This window comes from Nymphalis io, chromosome 30 (genome assembly GCF_905147045.1).
Source record: "Nymphalis io chromosome 30, ilAglIoxx1.1, whole genome shotgun sequence".
NCBI lineage: Eukaryota > Metazoa > Arthropoda > Insecta > Lepidoptera > Nymphalidae > Nymphalis > Nymphalis io.
The window spans coordinates 6,199,002-6,224,680 of NC_065917.1; the positions used below are offsets into that span (position 1 = coordinate 6,199,002).

The following is a 25,679-nucleotide window of genomic DNA, read 5'->3' on the forward strand; positions in this document are numbered from 1 at the left end:
AAAGTATTAATAGGTTCACGTTGATCTAATGAAAAAAAAAGATTTTTTTATAACCATCGATGAGACGTCGTAATACTATTGTAATTTCGAAAAAATATATATCATATATAAACATATAAAAAAAATTTACTTTATTTTCAATATTTAGTCTTGGCAACTCCACAGTGAAAAGCGACCCCTAGTGACCCAAACGAAAAACTATCCTTTTGTCTTCTTCAATCCAATATGGCGGTAAACGGTGTATGAAAGGTGTAGAATGTTTTGAATCGAAGCGAGAAATAAAAATATCAAAAAACCGTCGAAACCTAAAAAAAATAGGCAATGGCCGGTGTGATTACGAGGATGTCGTGCTGATGATACTGTTTTGTTATATGGTCGCGAGTTTTGTGTCAAAATTTGTTTTATTTTTGTGTAATTCTTATTGTGGTATATTTTGCTAATGTGTGATTGTAAAGCAGTGATATGTAATCGTGGGTTTTGTGATAGATATGTCTACCAATGATAAAGTTACATGCCCGGGCGTGTGTGAAAAAACTGACGCGGTGACCGTCGAATCTGGCGTTGTTCATGATAAAGATAATTGTGAAAAAAAAGAAAAAAAAATTGTAAGAAAAGTGAATTTCCCTGATGATGAAAAACTTGTCACGCAGTACTTCGAGCCTGCCAATCCTTGGCAAGATGGTGAGTAATTGAATGCCTTTGGCAATTAATCAAAATTTTCATAAAAGGTTTAATTTCATTGTTTATTAGTTTCTTGTATTTTTATTATAATTTCCATCACACAATAGACACTGTCTATACCTCTGTTTATAAACACTATATTAATAATTTAATAATAATTAACATTTCAAAAAATTTAAATATTTTTTGTTATATTTTTGTTTTCGACGTATTTCAACTTTATCGAAATCGGCTCAGTAAAACATACCATACATCTTAAATGATCAAGCTTATAATCATTATACATCTAAAATGTAATTTCAATTCGACAGACAGTATGTATTATTAATGATTTGTGTACAAAATTTAAAATTTGATATTTTGTAATATGTATGTAATGTACTTATGTACATTTTCTAATAAAATACCATTATCTTTATATTATCTCTATGGTTATATCTGATACCAACAATCATAGATATTAATCTTTTTTTTCCTTTACAAAATCATCAGATCAAAAACATATGTATATATAATTAAGGGAGACAAAACATTTGTTTCCTTTTCTGGTAGCTATTTATAAAGAATATTTGGAAATATGACTTAAAAAAAATATTACGAAACATACAAAATCATATGGTGTCACGTTATTCTCAATTTTTCAAAATAGTGTATGTTTGAATTTTTCACACTGGATGAACACTAGTTAAAAGCTTAAATACGCAAATATTTATTAATCTCAATGATTAAAACATCCTTTATCATTGGCTTACTGACAGATGTCATTAATTGCAAGAAATCATTAATAAAATGAAGGGGAGCTGTAACATACCGTATGGTTTTTTCTATACACTTGACAATATGAATATAAAATTTGATGATGATTGGTTGAGTAGTTAAAACGAGAATGTAACAAACAAAATAACTTTCCATTTGTAATATTAGTTAGCATATGTATTAATTAATCCCAATGACTTATATTATACCGTGCAACGACACACTCATTTTTCTGTTTACACCTACATTTTAACGTACAATAATAAAACTTGTACTTCAACTTAGGTATATACTTGTTGCTTACATGATAATACATAAATAACCTTATTAAAATTTTGAAATGCTCAAAATGTTTGTATATTTCTTAATTTATATGCATTGCAATGCATTATATAGTACAGTAACAGCCTGTGAATGTCCCACTGCTGGGCTAAGGCCTCCTTCTGGTGGAATACACATGTTGCAGAATTTCAGTGAAATTTGACTCATGCAGGTTTCCTCACGATGTTTTCCCTCACCGTCAAGCACAAGATGAATTATAAAGACAAATTAAGCACATGAAAATTCAGTGGTGCTTGCCTGGGTTTGAACTCACTATCATCTATTATGATTTACGCGTTCCAACCACTGGGCCATCTTGGCTTTATATATATATATATATATATATATATATATATATATATATATATGTACCTTAGGCATATCTTATGCAAATCATTGTATTTATATTTGTCAATTAAGCCAGAAAAATCTTGGTATGTGCAAGCATACATGCGAGGCACAGCTTAAAGTATATATATTTTTTCAAACTATAAACACACCATGCCGTTGACTTGATGTTTATAAAGATTTTCTTATCATGACTTTCTGTTATAAGAAACAAATTAATTTAGGCATTATGTACATTTTATTGGAATTGTATAATGCTTCTTTATATAGTGTTTTAAATGTATAAAATAAACTTTAGGATATGTTGCCAAATATGAGATGCAACACTGGATTATATTTCACACTGAAATAATATTCTGGGAATTGTTTTTGTTAAATTTTTTATTTAGCGGTAGCACTCTGTTCAAGCCCGTTTGGGTAGTTTGGTAGGTACTACCCACCTATCACATATACTACCGCCAAACAGCTATAATTAGCAGTCTTGGGGTTTCGAATACATATGTTGTGAATCTTTACGAAACAGATTTCCTGTGTGTGTGTATTTTAAATTCTCCCAAAAAAAGACTTGACCGATTTTGGTGAAATTTGTTTTTTTTACTTGTGTGTTACAATGATATCAGACTAGTTCTTAGCTATAGTTGGACTTGGTAGGCGATGCTGTTGAAATATCTTAATTATTTTTATTTTTGATTCTCTCATTGGTGAAATATAAAATAATTATTGGGATGGGCAGTTAAACACATCTATATGTACAGTAACATCCTGTGAATGTCCCACTGCTGGGCCAAAGCCTCCTCACCCTTTTGGAGGAGAAGATTTTTGGAGCTTATTCCACCATGCTGCTCCAATATGTACATATAGTTATATAAATGTTACTACTTCTCGCTGCAGCTTCACCTGCGTTTTAAAGGCTAGTTCTAGTATAAGAATGTATCCTACGTACTTCCTTGGAGTTTAAGCTTGCAAACTAAATTTCTAAACATAAGAGACAGGACAGACAAAGTTTATTTCGCATTTATAATAATAAAATATATATTAGATTAGTTATCGTACGATCCGATTGCGTTTTACCTTTGTGTAGTTTTGGCACTCGCGTGAAGGTTCTTGCATTGTGCCCGTCAACGTATAATTAATAACACGCGAGTCGTATCAGAGGTTTGTTAATAAAGATGTGTTACTAAATATTTATTCAAGCCAAGCGAACGTGTAGTTTTTTTTTTAAATATTTATTTATAGAATAGGTAGGCGGACGGGCAAATGGTCACCACCGCCCATAGACATTGACATTGTAAGAAATATTAGTCGTCCATTGCATCGCCAATACGCCACCAACCTTGAGAACTAAGATGTTATACCCTTGCGCCTGTAGTTGCACTGACTCACTCACCCTTCAAATCGGAACACAACAATACTGATTCCTACTGTTTTGCGGTAGAATATCTGATGAGTGTGGTGCCCACCCAGAGGAGCTTGCCCGAATCTCTACCACCATCAATATCAAACTTGTGTCAGCTAATATAGATACGATAGCCAATTTAGTTTCATTGAATAAACGTTACGCGAAGTTACATGATAATCGAGAACAGTACGGATTTCCCGATGGGACGCGATCTTATCAAAACAACTGACCAATCGTCAAACATTCATCAAAGTGAGCAAACAAATAAATCAACCAATATTTAGGACCAATATAAGTAATTGCTAAGCCAACGTCTGTCGAATAGGCCAATGTCCAATGCGAACATCACACACTTTATGCATTATTCATCTATGCTATTATAAATGCGAAAGTAACTCTGTCAGACAGACAAGCTTTCACAGCTAAACCACTGAACCGATTTTGATGAAATTTGGTATGAAGCAAGCTTGGACTCCGAGAAAGGACGTAGGCTCTTCATGTCTTCTATATAAAGATGGCTAGTACCAATCTTAACCCAAGATCGCGGGTTCAATATCGTTTAAACTGAGTCTTTTGTTTTTTTTTTTAAATACTAGCAATGCCCATCTTTTTTAAACATTTTTTTATTGATATGCCTATTAACCACTCCAATTAAACAAAAAAAGTAAGGCTTGTAATATAAGAATATTCTCTACGGTTTAGACGTTTTCATTATACCACGAACGTTAACGTAACCTCTTTGGGCTACCTTCGCCTACTATAAAAATATGCAATGTAAACAAACATACTTTTTTATATTATATGTAGGTGGACTAGCATATGGACCACCTGATGGTAAATGGTCACCAACATCCATTGACATTGGCATTGTATGAAATGTTAAACATCGCTGCAATGCGCCACCAACTTTGGGCACTAAGATGTTATGTCCCTTGTGCCTCTAATACTGGCTCACTCACCCTTCTAACCGGAACACAACAATACCGAGTACTGCTGTTTTGCGGTAGAATATCTGATGAGTGGGTGGTACCTACCCAGACGAGCTTGCACAAATACCTATACATACATACATAAACTATATAGCCTATGTCAACTATATACAAACTATATAAATAATGGACGTTCCACATAGAACGGACCAATTAAAAACAAACAAACGAAACCGGAAACGAATCTCTATGTTATATTATATAGATTTAGTTTCCGCCCGCGATTGCGCTGACTTAAGGGAGTTGGGGGGGGGGTTTGTAAGGTATGTCCTTTTCTGTACATGTAACTGAATTTGCGATCGATTAAGTACATAAGACGTATAAGCGTAACAAACGAACACACTTTCGCATTTATAATTTATTTTTTTTACATTTTTCCCACACGGCCATCTGATCCCAAATTAAGCTTGTACAAAGCTTGTGCTATGGAAACCAGACATCTGATGTACTACTTTTCTTTTGTAAATACATACTTATATAGCAAATTACACCCAGACTCAAGACAAACAGACATGTTCATGCACATAAATGTCTCTCCTAGGTGGGAATCGAACCCACAACCTTCGACGTGAAAAGGCAAGTGTCTACCAACCACGCCAACTGGCTAGTCAAATAATATTAGTAAGGACGAATTTTAATTGTAGATTTCGCCTTTGAGCTAATTCACACTATGAAGATTCTATTATAGACAAAGGTTTGAAGTAATATTTTATTTTTATTTTTATTATATCTGGGAAACAAACAGTACACGCCACATATACTACATAACAAATTAACTCGATCACACACCAATCAAGTTTCCACTCAAAACTAATTCATGTATGACAGTAAACAAGCAATTCTGTAAATTACAAATAATAATTATTAAGATTCAAACAGTTAACAACCGCAAAACAATATTATATAATAAAAATTAAATAGATAAAATAAAAACATTGACTAAATTAACAAATGCACACAAACTCTTTTTTTAAATGTATTGAGCGTACAAGAAAACATGTCCAAGACAATAAACTTCCTATTGTAGCTCTTACAAGAGCGATATATAAAATCATTTTGAGCATAATTGGTTCGAGTGGAGGGTAAGTGGAATAAAGCACTATTGCGTGTGTTCACTTTTTTACATTTAAAGTGAATTTTGCTTAAAAGATATGGACTATCATTCAAGTTATGAATTATTATAAATAAAAAACTTTGATCTCGCATTGTACGACGATCCAGTAAGGAAATCATTTTAGGTGGATTACGATTTAGAGTGAAACATTTAGAATTAAGATATTTAACAAATTTATGTTGATTTTTTTTCTATTGTATCAATATAAGTTTTATATTGTGGATTCCAGACTACAGAACCATAATCCAGCAATGAACGGACAAAGCAATTATATAAATATATCTTTGTTTCATCACTAAAGATGCAATACATACAAGTTGGAACAGAAAAGTCTATATTCATTTAAGGCTCTTGAGTGCTTATATTGCCGAATCAATGGTAATATCTACGACAAGAGTAATATAAGTTGTTTTATTTTCAACCATGGAAAATTATTATTTCAAGGCGCAAACAGTTGATCAAACGTTTGATCAAACACTCCCCATCTCACTTTAACGACCACGTGCTCCATTTATTCCTGTACTAACGATCGCATGAGACCTGCTGTCTGAGAAACTTGGCGCGCGTGACGGGTGAACATGATTTTATCGAGAAACAATGTCAGGAATTCGTTTATATATTATTGTTATATATAGAGACCAGGTTCTCTATTTTTTTCACGTACTTTAGTTTACAAAACTCTGCCCCATGTACATTTATTATCGCCCACATGTCAGGGGCAGATGGTAGGTATAAAAAACCTACCTACCCTATATCCTTTCTTGGGGTGCAAGCTTGCGCCATATGAAATGTTATCAAAATCGGTTTAGTTTAAGCCTTGAAAGCGTAACAAAGTTACTTTTGAATTTGTAAATTTTTGTATTCTTTGATAAGTCATACGATAAAACTTGATCGTATTTTCATAATAACTAATGTTTAGTGAAAATTTGAAGGAAATTATATGAATTTTTCGTGTTTCGAACATTTGTTTTTTATTCTTTATTTTCATATTTTTCTTTATTGATAGCTAAAATAAGCTCATCAAGAGCTGTTATTTACTAACAAAAAAATAAAATCGGTGTACAAATTAAAATAAAAAACAAAAAAAAATTGTGCAAATTTAAATGTAACCTAGATTAGTGGCGACAACACACGTACACTGTGTTTGCACTATTCCAGCACAACTAAAACTGTACAATTAAGGTTTAATCCTAAAATTACGGTCTTCTTTACCTTGTGATATATTTTTTTAAATTATGAGATATAAAACATATACTCCAATCAATTTAAAAAAACTTACGCTTTTTTTATTCGACTTCAATTTAAAAAGAAATTCGTCGAAAAAAACCTATATTCGACGAATTTGTTGAAATAGGTAAGTATACTTGCCAATATGCCACCTGATGGTAGGTGGTCAATATTGGCATTGTATTATTTTAATTCCAATGTTAACCAATTAATGATCTTAACAATTCCATACATCACCAATGCGCCACCAACCTTGGGAAATAAGATGTTATGTCCCTTGTGGCTGTAGTTTACACTGCCTAACTAACCCTTCAGACCGGAACGCAACAATATTGCTGTTTCGTGGTGGCATATATGATGAGTAGGTGGTACCTATTCAAACGGATTCGCACAAAGCTCTACTACCAAAAAGTTAAAAAAACAAACAATCATACCAAACTCGGCCTTCCCCTTCCATTCATCAACACACACACATACACATCTCCATTCACGTCAATGTATACATGTATACATAGATTGATTTGAACTAACGAACACGTTTATTATTATCTGTATTTCAGCTTCATAGTTATTTTAAGATTTCTCTTAAGATAAAGCTGATTGACTGACGGGCATGATGTCACATGCACGTTATGTCATCAGTGTTTATCCCATTTAATGGTACTCGCATAAATTATTAAACAATATATAACATATATTTAGCATCCAGAAGTGAAGCTTATTTAAAAAAAAAAACCTTCGATTTGGTCTTTTTAAAAATAGAACACCGAATCATACAAATTGATGTAAATGACTCACTCAATTACTTTTAAAAATACAAATAACGAATTCGAACACATCCAACAAATCGCGTCGCGCCAATAATTAATTAATTACTTTACCTTTCTGTCAACTAACAAAATGGCGGTTTGAAATTAGCGCGCGTCTTTTTTTTTTTAAAAACGATGTTGTATGGGTCAAGGAATCTAACTATACATAATATAATAGCTAAATAATAAAAGTAAATTGTTTGAAATATGATGGCGATCGGTGAAGATGTCGGAAAAAATCATTTCGTCCGAGAACTTTATTACTTAAAACTATAGAGCTATATGTATTACGATATATCGGTTTTATGGAGATCTTTATTCACCCGTGCGAAACCGGGATGGGTAACTAGTATTGAATGAAAAGGACGTCTGCTTGATTTGATAAAGATTTTTATAAAATAAAAAAAGTAAAACTAACAGCCTGTTAATGTCCCATATAAAATAGGTTTTTATAAAATAGAACGGGCAAACGGTCCACATAGACATTGGCGTTGTAAGAAATGATGATGTGATGTGATGTCCTCCGGACCGTTTTCGGCCACGGCGGCCAATCTCAAGAGAGATTAGCCAACTGCGCAGGAGATATTATAGTGCACAAGTGTGTACGCAAACACAGGTGCACTCTCTATTCCCTAACTCTCATAATCCGATGGAACGTCAATCCGACACGACCGGAAAGAGTTCAGGCGCATGATCAACGGAGTTTACGTGCTTTCTGAGGCACGGGAGTGTACACACTTCCAACTTCCAGACTCCGGGCTGCTATTGAGAATTTTCTGACAGAAAAACCTAATAACTTTTTATTGGTCCGACCTCCGAGTCTGCGACCTTTCATCAAGCCACTAGACCAACGAGGCAGACGAGTCAGTCGAGTGTAAGAAATATGAACAATCCCTTACACCGCCAAAGCGCGATCAACCTTAAAAAGTCGGATGTTATATCCCTTGTGCCTGTTACACTAGCTCCCTCTCCCCACCACAACAATACTAAATATTGCTGTTTAGCGGTAGAATATCTCACGAGTGATACCTATCCAGACGGACTAATTACAAGCACAGGGGACATAACATCTTAGTTCCCAAGGTTGCTGGTGCATTGGTGATGTAAGCGTTGATTAACATTTCTTACAATGTCTACGGGCGTTTGCTGGCCACTTACCATCAGGTGGCCCATATGTTCGTCCGCCTTCCTATTCTATAAAAAAAAGCTTGCACGAAGCTCACAAATTGAATAGACTAAAATCGTGATATTTCGCGTTTCAAATTGAGATATATAAATCGTTAACACCGTAGCACGTTATGTATTAGCGTCCGAAATACATATGAGTCAGTGTACAGAGAAATCAACACGGTTTTATATATACTTGTTGTATCTGGCTCAAAAGTCATTGTCAATGTTCTGCGCGCGCAGGTTTTTTTTTTTTTTTTATAGAATAGGAAGGCGGACGAGCATATGGGCCACCTGATGGTAAGTGGTCACCAACGCTCTTAGACATTGGCATCGTAAGAAATGTCAACCATCGCTTACATATCCAATGCGCCACCAACCTTGGGAACTAAGATTTTATGTCCCTTGTGCCTGTAATTACACTGGCTCACTCACCCTTCAAACCGGAACACAACAATATCAAGTATTGCTGTTTTGCGGTAGAATATCTGATGAGTGGGTGGTACCTACACAGACGAACTTGCACAAAGCCCTACCACCAGTAAATGTGTCGGTGTCAATGTGTGTAAGCACACTATGTATGTATGTCATATACATTTATAGTCATATACGTTTATAGTTTATCTTTCAAAATCTGACATTTAAATTAACATATTGTATTTTTTAATTATACATATATTTAAAGGCAAGATTAGTCTAAAATTAAAAAAAAAAAAAGTTGTTGTTGATTTTGTTAACTCGGCAGGAAAATAGGCAGTTATTTCGAGATCACAGATAAACAATTTTTTTTTTTTAAAAAGATTAATCTCCGCTTTTAGAGGGGGTTTGTATGGAGGCTATCTATAGGCTATGTTCGTCCTTGCTGTTCAAGCTTGTTGCGCACCAAAATTCAATCAAAATCGCTTCAGTGATTGGGCCGTGAAAGCGTTTTGCATATATAATATTAGTTTAGATTAAACACGAACGTCGATACTTGTGAACGCTTCGGTCATTTCATTTTTAGTGGCATACTGGTGGTAGAGCTTTGTGCAAGCTCGTCTGGGTAGCTACCACCCACTCATCAGATATCCTACCGCAAAACGGCAGTACTCGGTATTGTTGTGTTCCGGTTTGAAGGGTGAGTGAGCCAGTGTAATTACAGGCACAAGGGACATAACATCTTAGTTCCCAAGGTTGGTGGCGCATTGGCGATGTAAGCGATGGTTAACATTTCTTACGATGCCAATGTCTATGGGCGTTTGGTGAGCACTTACCATCACCTGGCCCATATGCTCTTCCGCCTTCCTATTCTATAAAAAAAAGATTGGTTCGAAATTATTGAGCGGAAAAAAAGCTACACCATAAAAAAATATGGATTCTCTTGATCGTCAGTGTTACTGTACGAATTATAAGGATAATTGTAATATAATTGTAAAATATTAATTAGTATTCTTTACCTATGTAAGTATATACGAATACCTATGTGGAGCAGTAGCCCACTAGCCACGTATCTGGTACCACCCACTCGGGTGGTGCCTACCCAGACGAGCTTTCACAAAGCCCTACCACCAGTAAAAGTCTTAATTTAGTTAAAATATTATTATCCAAAAATCTCGAAATAATTATTAGAAATGAGTAAAACCTTACACATATATAAATATTTCAAATAGTGTTTAGCTCCATAATTCTTTCCAGCATTGGCTCGTTGTCACTGCGTAGGTCTTTAATGGGTGACTTTAAGAATATAATATTTACGGGCGCTGGCGCGTTTGTTTGGGCACCACCCACTCGGGTAGATATTCTTGCGCTTAACAATTGCTTACACTGACTATGCTCAAGGTATTTTTTATATATAATAAAAGAAAAAAATTCAAAGTCATGGCAAGTTACACCCTGACAGTGATTAATAGTAATTTTTTAATGTAAGGCTTAACTGTAATAAATGTATATCTATGTTCACATACATTGTGTGTGTGTGTTCAGTAAATACAGTTTAATTTATATATTTATTTTATTAACGAAAATCTATCTTCTTTATTGCTTTTATTTTTTGATAACCATCAACACCCCCCTCCCACCTTAACACATTGTTGAAGCCGCGGGCGGTCACTAGTAATAGACAGTAGGTGGACTGGCAAATGAGCCTCCTGATGGTAAGTGGTCACCACGACCCATAAATGTTTGCGATGTAAGAAATATTAAGCATTCTTATTAACCCACTGCGTTACCAACCTTGGGAACTGAGATGTTATGTCCCGGAATGTAATAATACTAAGTATTATTAACCCATACGGGTATGCACAATGCGCCTAGAAAACACTTGTACTTTACGTCCCTAACGACAACCTATGCAAAATTTCTCACGATGATCGGTTGACTAGTTATGACGCGGAAGCGTAACAAACAAACAAACTCAATATCGCATTTATAATATTAGTTGAGATTATTCGCTGATGTTGACTTACGTATACCAGGAAGACAGATATTTTTGTACTTCCAGTAGTTTTCCAAGGTGTCAATGTCCGCTGTAGAAACTTTTTAGTTTGGCAAACTTTAAGCCAATAACCGTTGATTGGCTTTAAGCCATCGCGTGTGGCTCGCTTCATCTCGTGACAGAATTAATTTAAGCAGAGCATCTTTGAAATAGCCGTGATAGCCCAGTGACTAGAACGCGTGAATCTTAACCGATGATCGTGGATTCAAACCCAGGAAAGAACCACTGAATGTTCATGTGCTTGATTTGTGTTTTTAATTCATTTCGTGCTTGACGGTGAAGGAAAACATCGTGAGGAAACCCGCATGTGTCTAATTTCACTGAAATTCTGCCACATGTGTGGAATACACCAACCCGGTGACCGTCGTAGAATAAGCTCCAAACCGTCTCTTTAAAAAAAAAAGAGAGAAGGCCTTAGCCCAGCAGTGATATTCACAGGCTGTTACTATTCTGTGTTTTCCTATTTTAAGCCGGTCAGAAATAAGACACCTTTGTCGGTGTAACGTTATTTATTGTCGGATATAATCTTAATACCAAATAATAATGAAATTGTTAATTACTCCATTTTTTTTAAAACTGCTACCATGACAGTTGTCCTCTCCCATTATGACAGTTAATGGCGAGATGTAATTTTATTACAAGTTATATTCAATCGACCGATACAGAGAATCAATAAAATGCTAACAATATATTTGAAAACAACGAATACACGGTAATACACGGCACGGTATGTATCCGAGATGGTCCTCCAGTGTTAAGAACGCGTGAATCTTAACCGATGATCGTAGGTTCAAACCCGGGAAAGCAGCACTAAATTTTCATGTGCTTGATTTGTGTTTATAATTCATCTCGTGCTACACGGTGAAGGAAAACATCGTGAGGAAACCTGCATGTGTCTAAATTCACTGAAATTCTGCCACATGTGTATTCCACCAACCCGCCTTTGAGCAGCAGCGTGGTGGAATAAGCTCCATACCTTCTCCACAAAAAGGAAGAGGAGACCTTAGCCCAGCAGTGGGACATTCACAGGCTGTTACTGTTATGTATATATAAAATTTCACGCCTCAATATGTTAGACATATTTGTTCTATAATATAAAGGTTCTATAAACTTTTGTACCTCATGGTGAATGGCTTCCCCCCACAGAAAAGCATCCATTTATTTGATTCAGATTTTTTTTATAGAAATTATCTTAGACTGTAATAACAATTGTTATTGGTTCGAACCGGTTGGCGTGGTTGGTAGATACTTGCCTTTCACGCCGAAGGTTCTGGGTTCGATTCCCACCCGGGACAGACATTTGTCTGTTTATCTTGAGTCTTGGTGTAATTATCTATATAAGTATGTTTTTACAAAAGAAAAGTAGTATGTTTATTATATCAGTTGTCTGGTTTCATAGTACGAGGTCTGCTTAATTTGGGATCAGATGGCCGTGTGTGAATAATGTCCCAGGATGTTATTATTATTATCATAAGCAGTTTAAAAAAAGTATTGTCAATTTTATTAATTTTTAATTTAAATTATATTTTATGTTTACATTGAAGTAAATTAAAAATTAATGTGCTGTCGAATTGGAGGGCGTTAGTAGCTACGACACAGTTTAATACAATAGTATTAACTATCGTATATATTGTGCCTGACTGCCTCGTTGGTCTAGTGCCTTGATGTAAGGCCGCAGATCCGGATGTCCCGGGCTTAATTCCCAGGTCGGGCCAATAAAAAGTTATTGGGTTTTTCTGTCAGAAAATTCTCAGTAGCAGCCCGAAGTCTGGAAGTTGGAAGTGTGTACACTCCCGTGCCTCAGAAAGCACGTAAATCCGTCGATCATGCGCCTGAACTCTTTCCGGTCGTGTCGGATTGACGTCCCATCGGATTATGAGAGTTAGGGAATAGAGAGTGTACCTGTGTTTGCGTACACACTCGTGCACTATAATATCTCCTGCGTAGTTGGCTAATCTCTCTTGAGATTGGCCGCCGTGGACGAAATAGGTCTGGAGGACATTATTATTATTATTATATATTGTTTATGATATGTATTAATTGTTTAAAATAAATAATAAAAATAATATTGGACACTTACTCATATCGAGTATGTTCTACTCTTGATAATAGAAGAAACACTGTTCGTTTCTTGGTGATTGTATTTTTTTGTTGATACTTCGTATCTCTCTCGTGGAATGTTGAAAAGCGACTAGCGTTCGTCCACTTTCTTTGAAGTATTAAATGTCTTCATTTTGTTCATTATAGAAAAGCTTTAAAGATCTCAAATAAATCCTCAATAATTTTTTTTAATAATAATGGTAGGTAGTCGAGCAGAAGAGTGAGTGAGCCAGTGTAACTAAGAAGCATAAGAAACATAACATTTTAGTTCTCAAGGTTGATGGCAAGGTTGTAAGCAATGGTTAATATTTTTATAGCGCTAATATCTATCGGTGGTGGTGACCACTTACCATCAGATGGCTCATCTTCGAGTCTGCCTACGGATTTTATAAGAAAAAAAAAAACAATTCAGGATAAGTTATATAATTGACCTATTTTTTTTTTTAAATAGAATCCTTGTTTATAGGCGAAGGTTGAATGTATGAGGTCATACACGTTTCCGCGTCTCTGATAGTGATAAACATTGGCTTACATGATGTTGGTTTACATATTTACTTCCAACTTCACGATGTTGGTATATATACAAAAGTTTATATTATATACATATGTATATAATGATGATTGTAAGATATGATATGTATGTAAGAAGATATTTAAAAAAAAAAAGAGTTTACTATAAAGATTTATTATCAAGTTTACATGTGAGTTTCTTAGACCTCAATTAATATTTATAGTGGCTGGCTTCAGAACCTGAGGGTCTGCGAGAGTCCTGGGGGTTTATAAAAACATTTTTTTTTATAGTATAGTTAAGCGGACAAGCAAATGGGCCACCTAATGGTAAATGGTCATCATCGCCCATAGACATTGGCATTGTAAGAAATGCCATCACTTATTACATTGGGTGATGCCAGTGCGCCACCAACCTTGGGAACTAAGATGTTATGCCCCATTTGCTCACTCACTCTTCAAACCGGAACACAACAATACCAAGTACTGCCGTTTTGCGGTAGAATATCTGATAACTTGGTGATACCTACCCAGACGAGCTTGCACAAAGCCATACCACGCATAATATTCGTATTATTATAATTACAAAATGACTTCATAACCGACATTCAACAGACGTGACATACAGTCAACTCATCCTCGTCTATACGTGACATTGGCGAAATATAAATTGGAAATTACTTAAATAGCAGACATGAAAACTTTCCACGCGACCATTTGGGTAACTCATACAAAGATTATGTCTTGGAAACATGAGCCAGTGTAACATACTAGGAGATGTAACATGTTTGTTCCCAAGGTGGGTGGCGCATTGACGAAGTAAGGTATAGTTGATGCAAATAAGAAATCAGACTCGCAAATGAGCCATCTGATGGTAAGTGGAATTATAAGGATATATTACCCATCCCTTTATTAAGATTAAGATATAATGACCCTTGTGAATTTAGTTACACCGGCTCACTCACCGTTCAAAATGGAACCGGAATATATGATGAGTCGGAGATATTATCTACAAAATCCATCGATTGCGTCAATTTGCCAGCCTGCCTGCCACTTCCGAACGGCTAAACTCGAGCGTCATGTTAACTCGCCGCGTTGAACTATGCCCGTTTATACTAGAAGTAGTTATTTATTTATATCGACATATTTTCAATTAATCTCTCGTTATAGTTGTTTACGCGACTCGATAAATGTTCAACGATCGGTTCTTTATAAATAATAATAATAATATCCTGGGACATTATTCACACACGGCTATCTGATCCCAAACTAAACAGAGCTCGTACTATGGAAACCAGACAACTGATATACTACATATACTTTTATTTTGTAAATACTTATATAGATAATTACACCCAGACTTCAGACATGTTCATGCACACAAATGTCTGTCCTGGTTGGGAATCGAACCCACAACCTTCGGCGTGAAAGACAAGTATCTACCAACCACGCCAACCGGCCCGTCTATAATAATATATATAAGCTGTTATTCGGAATATCGTTTGTGGGGAAATTTCCTACTATCCCATTCATAATGTTACATTTATTGATGTGTAAACATCTCGGTACGAGGTAGGGGATTACTGACACATCGAGCGTTGGACGAATAAACGTAAGATTTCGAGCGTCAGATGACGTCAGCGTGAGATTTGGTATTGACAACAATTCTCGTGACTACCGTGGCACTCACATCGATTTTACTTTGCTAGCTAACTAACTGCTGGGCAGTTGAGCTGTGAGTTCATATGTCAGTCATTTATTTAATTGTTATTTATATGGTAACCACTTACCATCAGGTGGCCCATATGCTCGTCCGCCTTCTTATTTTATAATATATATATATACTAGCGAACTGTCTCGATTTCGTCCGTGTTGAACAATTATCTATCATCTCTACGATGGATAATTGTTTTTATTTTTAAATAAAATACAGCCAAAGTTACTCGCTGATGATGTAACTCTCTGTAGGTGAAAGAATCTTCAAAATCGGTTAAGTACTTTTTGAGTTTATCCATTACAAACAGACATATAAAAAAATCAAATCATATCTTTTTATAACATCAGTATACATATAAATCTTATTAACGTAGCCCAATATGTTAACATATTGTAGTCCATGTGAGGTTTAATTATTATATAATCATAATAAATAATTTCAATATATTTTTTTATATAGAGTAGGAAGGCGGACGAGCATATGGGCCGCCTGATGTTAAGTGGTCAGCAACGCTCATAGACATTGGCATTGTAAGAAATGTTAACCATCGCTTACATCGCCAATGCGCCACCAACCTTGGGAACTGAGATGTTATGCCCCTTTTGCTCACTCACCCTTCAAATCGGAACACAACAATACCAAGTACTGCTGTTTTGCGGTAGAATATCTTATGAATATCTGATGAATGGACGTTAATTTTGTTGATTCACCCATAAGCACGGCGTCCCGTGACGGCGACATTTTTTCTAAACTATAATTTCACTCGTATTACAATAAAAATGCACTTCAGCGAATTGATGACGTCATGACCCAGTTTACTATTTAACGGACATGTCGTCGTCGTGCAGCTCCTCTACATGTATGTATTTTTTATTCTGTATGTACTAATATTCATAAACACGATACTAACTCTTGTCTGGCTGTAACTCTAACGGATAAAACACTGAACCGATTTTGCTGAAATTTGGTATGAAACGAGCATGAAACCCTAGGAAGAATATACGCTTTTTTTATAACAACCCCTCCGCCCAAGCAACATCTCCCCTCCCCCCCCTTGCCCAACATGCTGGTGGCAACACTAGTATATTATAAAATCTCTCGCATGGAACAAGCTTGAAGGACAGTCTACTTTTTGTACCAAACGTCTTCGAAAAAACTATAAAATGATAGAATGGTTGGTTATCCTTACTAATGTTATAAATGCTCGTCAGGGTAGTTACCATCCACTCATCAGATATTCAACCGCAAAACGGCAGTACTTGGTATTGTTGTGTTCCGGTTTGAAGGACGAGTGACACAGTGTAACAACACAAGGGACATAACATCTTAGTTCCCAAGGTTGGTGGCGCATTGGTGATGTAAGCGATGGTTGACATTTCTTACAATGCCAATGTCTATGGGCGTTGGTGACCACTTACCATCAGGTGGCCCATATGCTCGTCCGCCAACCTATTCTATAAAAAAAAAATAGCTCTGTTTTTTTGTTACGCTATCACGTCTACTCGACCGGTCATCATGAGATTTTACATACGCGTTGATGGTATACATGTACCAGGTTTCTTTTTCTGTATTCCGTCATCATGATAAACATTTCAGCCAACCGGAACAACCTGTGAATGTCCCACTGCTGGGCAAAAGGCCTCCTCTCGTCTTTTAGGGAAAGGTATAAAAATTTCAGCTAACGCGATATTTATTTTTCAAGTCGGTTCATAATAGGTATAAAAGCGAGCCAAACATTCAAGAATTATCGTCGTGTTAGGTCAGCATTCGTCACTGTTTACTTTAATTATTAAAATTTTCATCAAAATATGCTTGTGACTCATGTAACGCGTACAGCGCGAAAGGTCGTATGTGCGATTTTTTAAATTTAAGCCATAATTAGTAAAATATGCATATTTGACGAGCCGTTTGACGTGGTTGATAGATACTTGCTTCTCAGGCCGAAGGTTGTGGGTGGATTCCTGGCCTGGGTCGATGACCCAGGACAGACATTACTGTGCATGAATATGTCAGTTTGTTCTGAGTCTGGGTGTAATTATCTATATATGAATGTATTAACAAAAGAAACGTAGTATATGTAGTATATCAGTTGTCTGGTTTCCATAGTACAAGCTCTGTATAGTTTGGGATCAGATGGCCGCGTGTGAATAATGTCCCAGGATATACATATATAAAAAAAATTAAATGTGTCGCATGTTTTTTTTAAGTTGTCACCAGCGCTCGTATACTTTGGCGATGTACGAAATATTAACCATTCCGTACATCGTCAATGCGCCACCGACCTTGGGAACTGAGATGTCATGTCCCTCATGCCTGTGGTTACACTGGCTTACGCACTTCTCTAACCGTAACACAGCAATATTAAATATTGCTGTTTGGCGTTAGAATATCTGATGAGTGCGTGGTCTTCACCCAAATCCACCAAGTCAAGTCTAGTTTTAGCTTCGATCCGAGGGTGAGTTATTGGGTTTTCCGGCGAGAAGTTCTCAGGAGTACATAGCACGGACCTTGAAAGTTTGTAATGTTCCAGTTCTGTGCCTTGGAAAGTAAGCAAAGGCCGTTGGTTCTGCAGCTGAAACATCTCCCGTCGGGGGAATAGAGAGTGCACCTGTGTTTTCGCACAGACTTGTGCAAGATAATACTCTTGCGCAGTTGGCTGTACTCCGTTGAGAATGACCAACGTAACTGAAATCATTATAGATTTGTTCTTCAACTATTTCCTTGGTAACACTAAACTAGAGACGCGGTAGCGTGTCAAGCCAAGTTCAAGCTAACGGAACCGGCGAGCAGCACCGTATGTACCGAAACACCGTATTACACGAAACATTTGGAGCCACTATTGACCCCCTCATAACTCCAAAACTATTTCACATAAAAATGTCAAATTTGGCTCATATATGAGAGACCTACGGAATACTTTGTACTATAAATTTCATAAACACACCTCAAACTGTTATTTAGATATTAACGTCCAAAAATGGTCATTTTTATCACTGACTGACCTATAGATCAAAACTCTAACCCAGTTCCAGATGACCTAGAAACTTCAAATTTGGCATCCCGATAGGTAATTGGGTGAATGCAAGGGAATAAATCATTTTTTTCAATTAATTGATTCTATTAGGAAAACTTACTTAGTGTCCCGGGTTTTGCGTTTTAATACTTATAACTAAGAGATTTTAGATTCATTTGAATTCATATTTATTACGCTATTAATAATTATGCCATCAAAAACATAAATGTGAAATGAGAGCCAAGTTCAACGGTCCGTCCTGAAATTTATTTATAACTACATAAAATATTTTATAACTGTTTAAAATATCTGTTCTTCTTATAACTTTTTTGTCACTTATTTTGTCGTTGAACTTAATAACCAAGGCATATATCATAATATTGAACTTGGCTCACATTTCACATTTTATGTGTTTGATGGGATTTATATGTTCTTTTAAAGGATTGAATTTACATAATAAAAAAATAACAAGAATTGTTTTTTTTTTTTTTTTAAATTAGAACGAAGTTTCTACTTACAAACTTTTGCAATAACGTTAGATATTTGAGACTTGAGTATGTAATAAAAAACTTTAAAAAATATTGGTATGCTTGCATTTTTAAAATTAAAACGTCAATTTGTACATACGACGTTTATTCATTAACAGTAGGCATGACATTAGAGACGAAGGTATGTAACTACTCATCTTTTTGTTTAGCTAAACATGTTTAACGAACAGGAAAGGGGGCTAGCTTGATCGCATACGACAAATAACTGCCGAGGCGGTTTCGTATTTCGCTTTCGTCTAAATTTTTAGATCACGTGTATTAAATACATACGTCTTTTATTTAGGTTTATATTATATACAAAAGTATAAACGATCGTGGGTTCTCAAACCCGGGCAAGCACCACTGAATTTTCATGTGCTTAATTTGTGATTATAATCTCGTGCTTGACGGTGAAGGGAAACATCGTGAGGAAACCTGCATGTGTCTAATTTCACTGAAATTCTGCCACATGTGTATTCCCGCATTGGAGCAGCGCGGTGGAATAAGCTTCATACCTTCTCCTTAAAAAAGGGAAAGGAGGCCTTAGCCCAGCAGTGGGACATTAACAGGCTGTTACTGTTACTGTGTGGCTTGAATTGCATCTGGATGAATACCATACATTCATCATTTATTCAACCACCAAACAGCAATGCTTTCGATGCTTCTCCCCTTAAAGCTTCCCCCTCAAGTGTGTCTCGTAATCCGATGGGACTTCAAACCAGACACGACCGTTTGACGAGCCGGTTGGCGTAGTTGGTAGATACCTGTCTTTCACGCCGAAGGTTGTGGGTTCGATTCCCACCCAGGATAGACATTTGTGTGCATGAACATGTCTGTTTGTCCTGAGTCTGGGTGTAATTATCTATATAAGTATGTATTTACAAAAGAAAAATAGTATATGTAGTATATCAGTTGTCTGGTTTCCATAGTACGAGCTCTGCTTAGTTTGGGATCAGATGGCCGCGTGTGAATAATGTCCCAAGATATTATAGATATTATATTATTAACGGTTCAGTCGGTCGATCAACGACTTCAGGCGAAACACGAGAGTATTGGAACTCAAATTCTTAATCACGGACTGTTATTAGGATTTTTATTAACAGATAAACACATTTGCCCGTTTCGTTTGAACCTAGGACACAGACCACTAGCTATACAAACGAGCCACTCCATATTATGTACGCGATATGTTAAGTCGGAACATCAAATTTTATTATATTTATTAATATATAAACATTATGGACTTTAATAATTATATTTTTAATTTATACTAATATTATAAATGCGAAAGTAACCGTTTGTCTGTCTATCTGTTACACATTCATGCTTAAATTACTGACTGCACCGATTGATGAAATTTAGTATGAAGCAAGCTTGTGCCACAAGGGAGAACAGAGATGCCTACACCAATTTCCGCCCCCTTCCCTCCTAAACACTAGCAAAGCCAGCTATATATATATATATATAACTTAACTATATATATATAGTTTGTATATATAATTTTTAATTTAAGTTTTTATGTTGTGTTTGAAGGGTGAAATGAGCGATATTATCAAATGTTATAAATTAAAACAGGGTTTTTCCATTTTCAGTGCCCTCGACGACTCGCGCGCAGCTCGCAGCGGAATACCTGGAGTACTGCAGGAGCAACAGGACTCCGCCCATCGATTCAGTACTACAACAAATACGGGTAACGAATGTTTATGAATCAACGGCTTGTAATAAATTCACCTTATCTTAAGCTGACACGCTCAAGTATTACTGACTACCCGAGACGCTGGGCCCTATATAATGGGCTTATGTATGGTGGAGGTACACAATAGGGTGTTAGGTATTCCCTCCTATGTTACACTGCAGCGCTCAAGTAAATCCCAAAATCTCCTATTGGGCTCCCCTACACTAACGGCAGTTCTGACGCAGACCAACAGTTTTAGATGATTTATCTCAGAAATATACAAAAGATCATCATCATCAATCCTCTTTCGTCCACTGCTTGACATAGGTCTCTTCAATGGCACGCCATTGAGCTCGATCTTCAGCTCTTAATTTCCGGCCGCTGCCAGCCACTTTGCGTCTATTGTCACTCCACTAAGCAGAAGCCCCAGTCCAGAACACTTCTACTCTATCGTTTGTCGGTTCTGCGATATGTGTGACCAGCCCACAGCCAGACGATATTATTATAGCTGTTTGTTTTATGCTTCGATTCCAGGAACTGCCGGAGAATACTATCGGTGGCACCACCCGGGCTCCACGTCTCGTCCTCAGCGACTGCTCGCTTCTTGGGTCAGCGCCGACGGACGCTCTCGAAGCTGTGCTGAAGAAGGTGCAATTCCGGAAGCTGGAGCTGGACCACACCGATATTGACGATGAAGGAGCGGTTAGTTAGTTATAATTTAAAAGATTCAAAATTCGATATCAATCAATTTATAAATTAAAAAATATAATCGTTAAGGAATGTGTGTGTGTGTGTTAAAAAAACTGACTTACGTTTACGCATTTATGATATTAGTTAGGAAACGCAAAGGACTTCCGCTTTCTTCCCGTCAAAATCAAAATCAAAAATGTTTTTTATTCAAATAGACTTTTACAAGTAATTTTGAATAGTCCAGCGCTATCACCGGTTCAGAATGTGGATTCTATCAAGAAGAACCGGCAAGAATCTGATCGATCGTTCTGAGTTTTGGTATACATTTGTATTTCGATGCGCTGATAACGAATATGAAACGCAAAATATTATTTTTAAGGACGAATCGAATAATTTACTTCAATTTAATTTTGATTTTGATAAATATTGCTGTTAGAAAAAAAATGTCTCCCACAAAAGTGGTAGGTAATGAAAAGATTTGCATTTTTTCTTCAATACCTCTTTCGTAGCAGTAGTTTGAGGGCAAAGGCGGATTTTATATCTTGGTTGCTCTAGGCCGACGGAAGGTTGCCGCCCTCCTACTGCTTAGTGTAGTTAAAAAATATAATGTTATCAACGTTAAGTAAATGATACTGGTGGTAGAGCTTTGTGCAAGCTCGTCTGGGTAGGTACCACCCACTCATCAGATATTCTACCGCAAAACAGCAGTACTTGGTATTGTTGTGTTCCGATTTGAAGGGTGAGTGAGCCAGTGTAATTACAGGCACAAGGGACATAAAATCTTAGTTCCCAAGGTTGGTGGCGCATTGGCTATGTAAGCGATGGTTGACATTTCTTACAATGCCAATGTCTAAGGGCGTTTGGTGACCACTTACCATCAGGTGGCCCATATGCTCGTCCGCCTTCCTATTCTATAAAAAAAAAATGAATATTATTACACCCAATGCGAAGGCTATCATCATACAACGAACTACCAATAGCCTTAAGGATATTAAGTCTTTAACTTGATACAAAAAAAAACCCTAAACACCACACCCTAAAACAGTTCTCTAGGCCCTGAAGTATTTGCATTTGTTATAAAATTGTTCAATTTAATATTTCAACAAGTAATTTTCTATATTTATATTTGATTATTGTATTATTCTTACAAAATTTTAATGTATAAATTAGTTAAAGAAAATAATATCAATTGCTATCCAATTGCTATAACACAAACGAAACGTAATATTGCATCTTGTTTTCGTCATACCCACATTATTTTGCTGAGATGGCCCAGTGGTAAGGACGCGTGAATCTTAACCGATGATCGTGGGTTCAAACCCGGGCAAGCACCCACTGAATTTTCATGTGCTTAATTTGTCATTATAATTCATCTCGTGCTTTACGGTGAAGGAAAACATCGTGAGGAAACCTGCATGTGTCTAATTTCATTGAAATTCTGCCACATGTGTATTCCACCAACCCGCATTTTAGCAGCGTGGTGGAACAAGCTCCATACCTTCTCCTCAATAAGGGAGAGGAGGCCTTAGCCCAGCAGTGGGACATTCACAGGCTGTTACATTATTTTAAGTGAAGAGTCTAATTTGTTGTCCTTTATTTTTGTGTACCGCCCGCGTGTTGTATATATAATATTTCAGTATGTTAATCTTGTTTTGTCAAATATTTAAAGTGAATTGTATTCTTTTTTTTTATAAATTCTTAAACCGTAAACCATATCTTTATACCATTCAGTCGGACGGGTTTCCCTAGTACAGTCCAGATGTGGGATTTTCACTTTTTATAATACGTTTTCTCTATTTCCAGGAGGCATTGTTCGATATGATAGAGTATTACGAGAGTACCTCATCGCTATGTATATTCGGACCGAGGCTGTTCGGGATACGAGGCTGGCAGGCCGCCTCGCGAATGATCAAGAGGGTAAATAAACAAAATCCTCTGTCTGTAAAGTCTGGGCGTCGTTCTTTATTATATGTTGAATGAAATGAGTTTTTTTTATAGTATAGATAGGTGGACGAGCATATGGGCTACCTGACGGTAAGTGGTCACCTACGCCCATAGACATTGGCATACATCACTAATGCGTCACCAACCTTGGGAACTAAGATGTTCCTTGTGCCTGTAATTACACTGGCTTACTAAACTTTCAATTATACCAATTACTGCTGTTTTGCGGTAGAATTTCTGATGAGTGGGTAGTACCTACCCAGACGAGCTTGCACAAAGCCTTAACACCAGTCAAATTTAGATTTACTTGGTGGTAGGGTTTTGCGCAAGCCCATCCGGGTAGATACCTCCCGTAACAGCCTGTGAATGTCCCACTGCTGGGCTAAAGGCCTCCTCTCCTCTTTTTGAGGAGAGGAGGAACACAGCAATACTAAGCATTGCTGTGTTCCGGCTTGGGCTAAACTACAACCACGGGCACAAGGGATATAACATCTAGTAGTCGCACATTGCTGACGGAAGGGATGGTTAATACTTCTTACAACGCCAATGTCTATGGACGGCGGCGATCACTTACCATCAGGCCCATTCGCTAGTCTGCCTACATATTTTAAATCGAGTAAAAAATTGTTCGTCTCATACTGAGCAATGTAACGTCCGCAACGGCGACTCCCTCGGTGTCACGTTACCCCCGTGTGGCCCGCAGAGCTCGGAGCTGGTGGAGCTGGAGGTGAGCGGCGCGCGGCTGGAGGCGGGCCACGCGCCCGTGCTGGTGCGCGCGCTGCGCCCCGCCGCCTGCGCGCTGCGGGCGCTGGCGCTGCAGGCCGCCGCGCTCGCCGGCGAGCCGCTGCTGGCGCTCGGTGAGCACGAGCCCCACTCCCACCCCGATGCCTGGGCGTCCGTAACATTTCCTTCCACGCCCAACCACTCTGTGGAACCATTTTTCGAACCGATATGACATAGGAACTTTCAAGAAAATAGCGTACTCGTTTCTTAAATGCCGGCACCGCACTGGCAAGCCCTCGGGTATTGCAGGTGTCCATGGGTAGGGGTAGCCATTTTCCATCAAGTGAGCCTCCTACCCGTTTGCGCTCCTCTTCCATTGAAAACATATAAATAAAATCTCCTACACAGAAAAACTCACCAATGTTTAATCACCATCAGTTGAATTGTTAAGAACAATAGTATAATAATAATAATAATATATAAATAAAGAACAAATAAACAAAAATTATTTTTTATTTATATACAGATTAAAAAAATATTCTATTTGTCTGACCGTATCTATATAGGCTTATGCGAAGATACGATATTTTACACAATATAAAATTTATAATAATACATTTAAATAAAAATAGATAAAAATACATTTATATAAAAAGAATTGTTTTTTTTTTTTTTTAATTTTATGCTTAAATTGATATTAATGTGTTGAATATAATAATTTGTTATGTTGATTGTACCAACACTATATGAGGACTGGAAAAAATCTCTTATAGAAATGAGCTGTCCTTTGTAATGGAATTTTTTTTCGTATTCAATATTCTTAAAAACTAAAACTATCGCACGAACCTTCATACAAGATATTACCCACGCATCAGATGTTCTACCGCAAAACAGCAGTACTTGATATTGTTGTGTTCCGGTTTGAAGGGTGAGTGAGCCAGTGTAATTACAGGCACAAGGGACATAACATCTTAGTTCCCAAGGTTGGTGGCGCATTGGTGGTGTAAGCGATGGTTGACATTTCTTACAATGCCAATGTCTAAGGGCGTTGGTGACCACTTACCATCAGGTGGCCCATATGCTCATCCGCTTCCTATTCTATAAAAAAAAAATTACATCCTAAATGAGTTATTATTAAAAATTCTTCAGCCTATCACTGTGGTTCAACCTTGCTTCGTACTAAATTACATCCAAATCGGTTCAATATGGTTTAGCCGTTAAAGCGTAACAGACACACACACAGACAACATTTACTTTCGCATTTATAATATTAAGTAAGTAACAGCCTGTTAATGTCCCACTGGTGGGCTAAGGCCTCCTCTCCATTTTGAGGAGAAGGTTTGGAGCTTAATCCACCACGCTGCTCCAATGCGGGTTGGTAGAATACACATGTGACATAATTTCAATGAAATTAGACGCATGCAGGTTTCCTCACGTTTTCTTTCACCGTCAAGCACGAGATGAATTATAATCACAAATTAAGCACATGAAAATTCAGT

At 36.8% G+C, this 25,679-nt stretch overlaps 1 protein-coding gene across 2 annotated transcripts in view; it reads left to right on the plus strand.

The window, feature by feature from the left end:
• Positions 1-231: 231 nt before the first annotated feature.
• LOC126779878 (uncharacterized) overlaps positions 232-25,679 on the plus strand; it is a 37,612-nt gene continuing 12,164 nt past the window's right edge. For both annotated transcript variants that reach the window (XM_050504009.1, XM_050504010.1), the window contains exons 1-5: positions 232-681; positions 20,741-20,838; positions 21,358-21,525; positions 23,317-23,430; positions 24,161-24,314. In XM_050504009.1, coding sequence (XP_050359966.1) covers positions 489-681; positions 20,741-20,838; positions 21,358-21,525; positions 23,317-23,430; positions 24,161-24,314 — 727 coding nt within the window. In that variant the 5' untranslated portion in view covers positions 232-488. The remainder of the gene's footprint in view (positions 682-20,740; positions 20,839-21,357; positions 21,526-23,316; positions 23,431-24,160; positions 24,315-25,679) is intronic.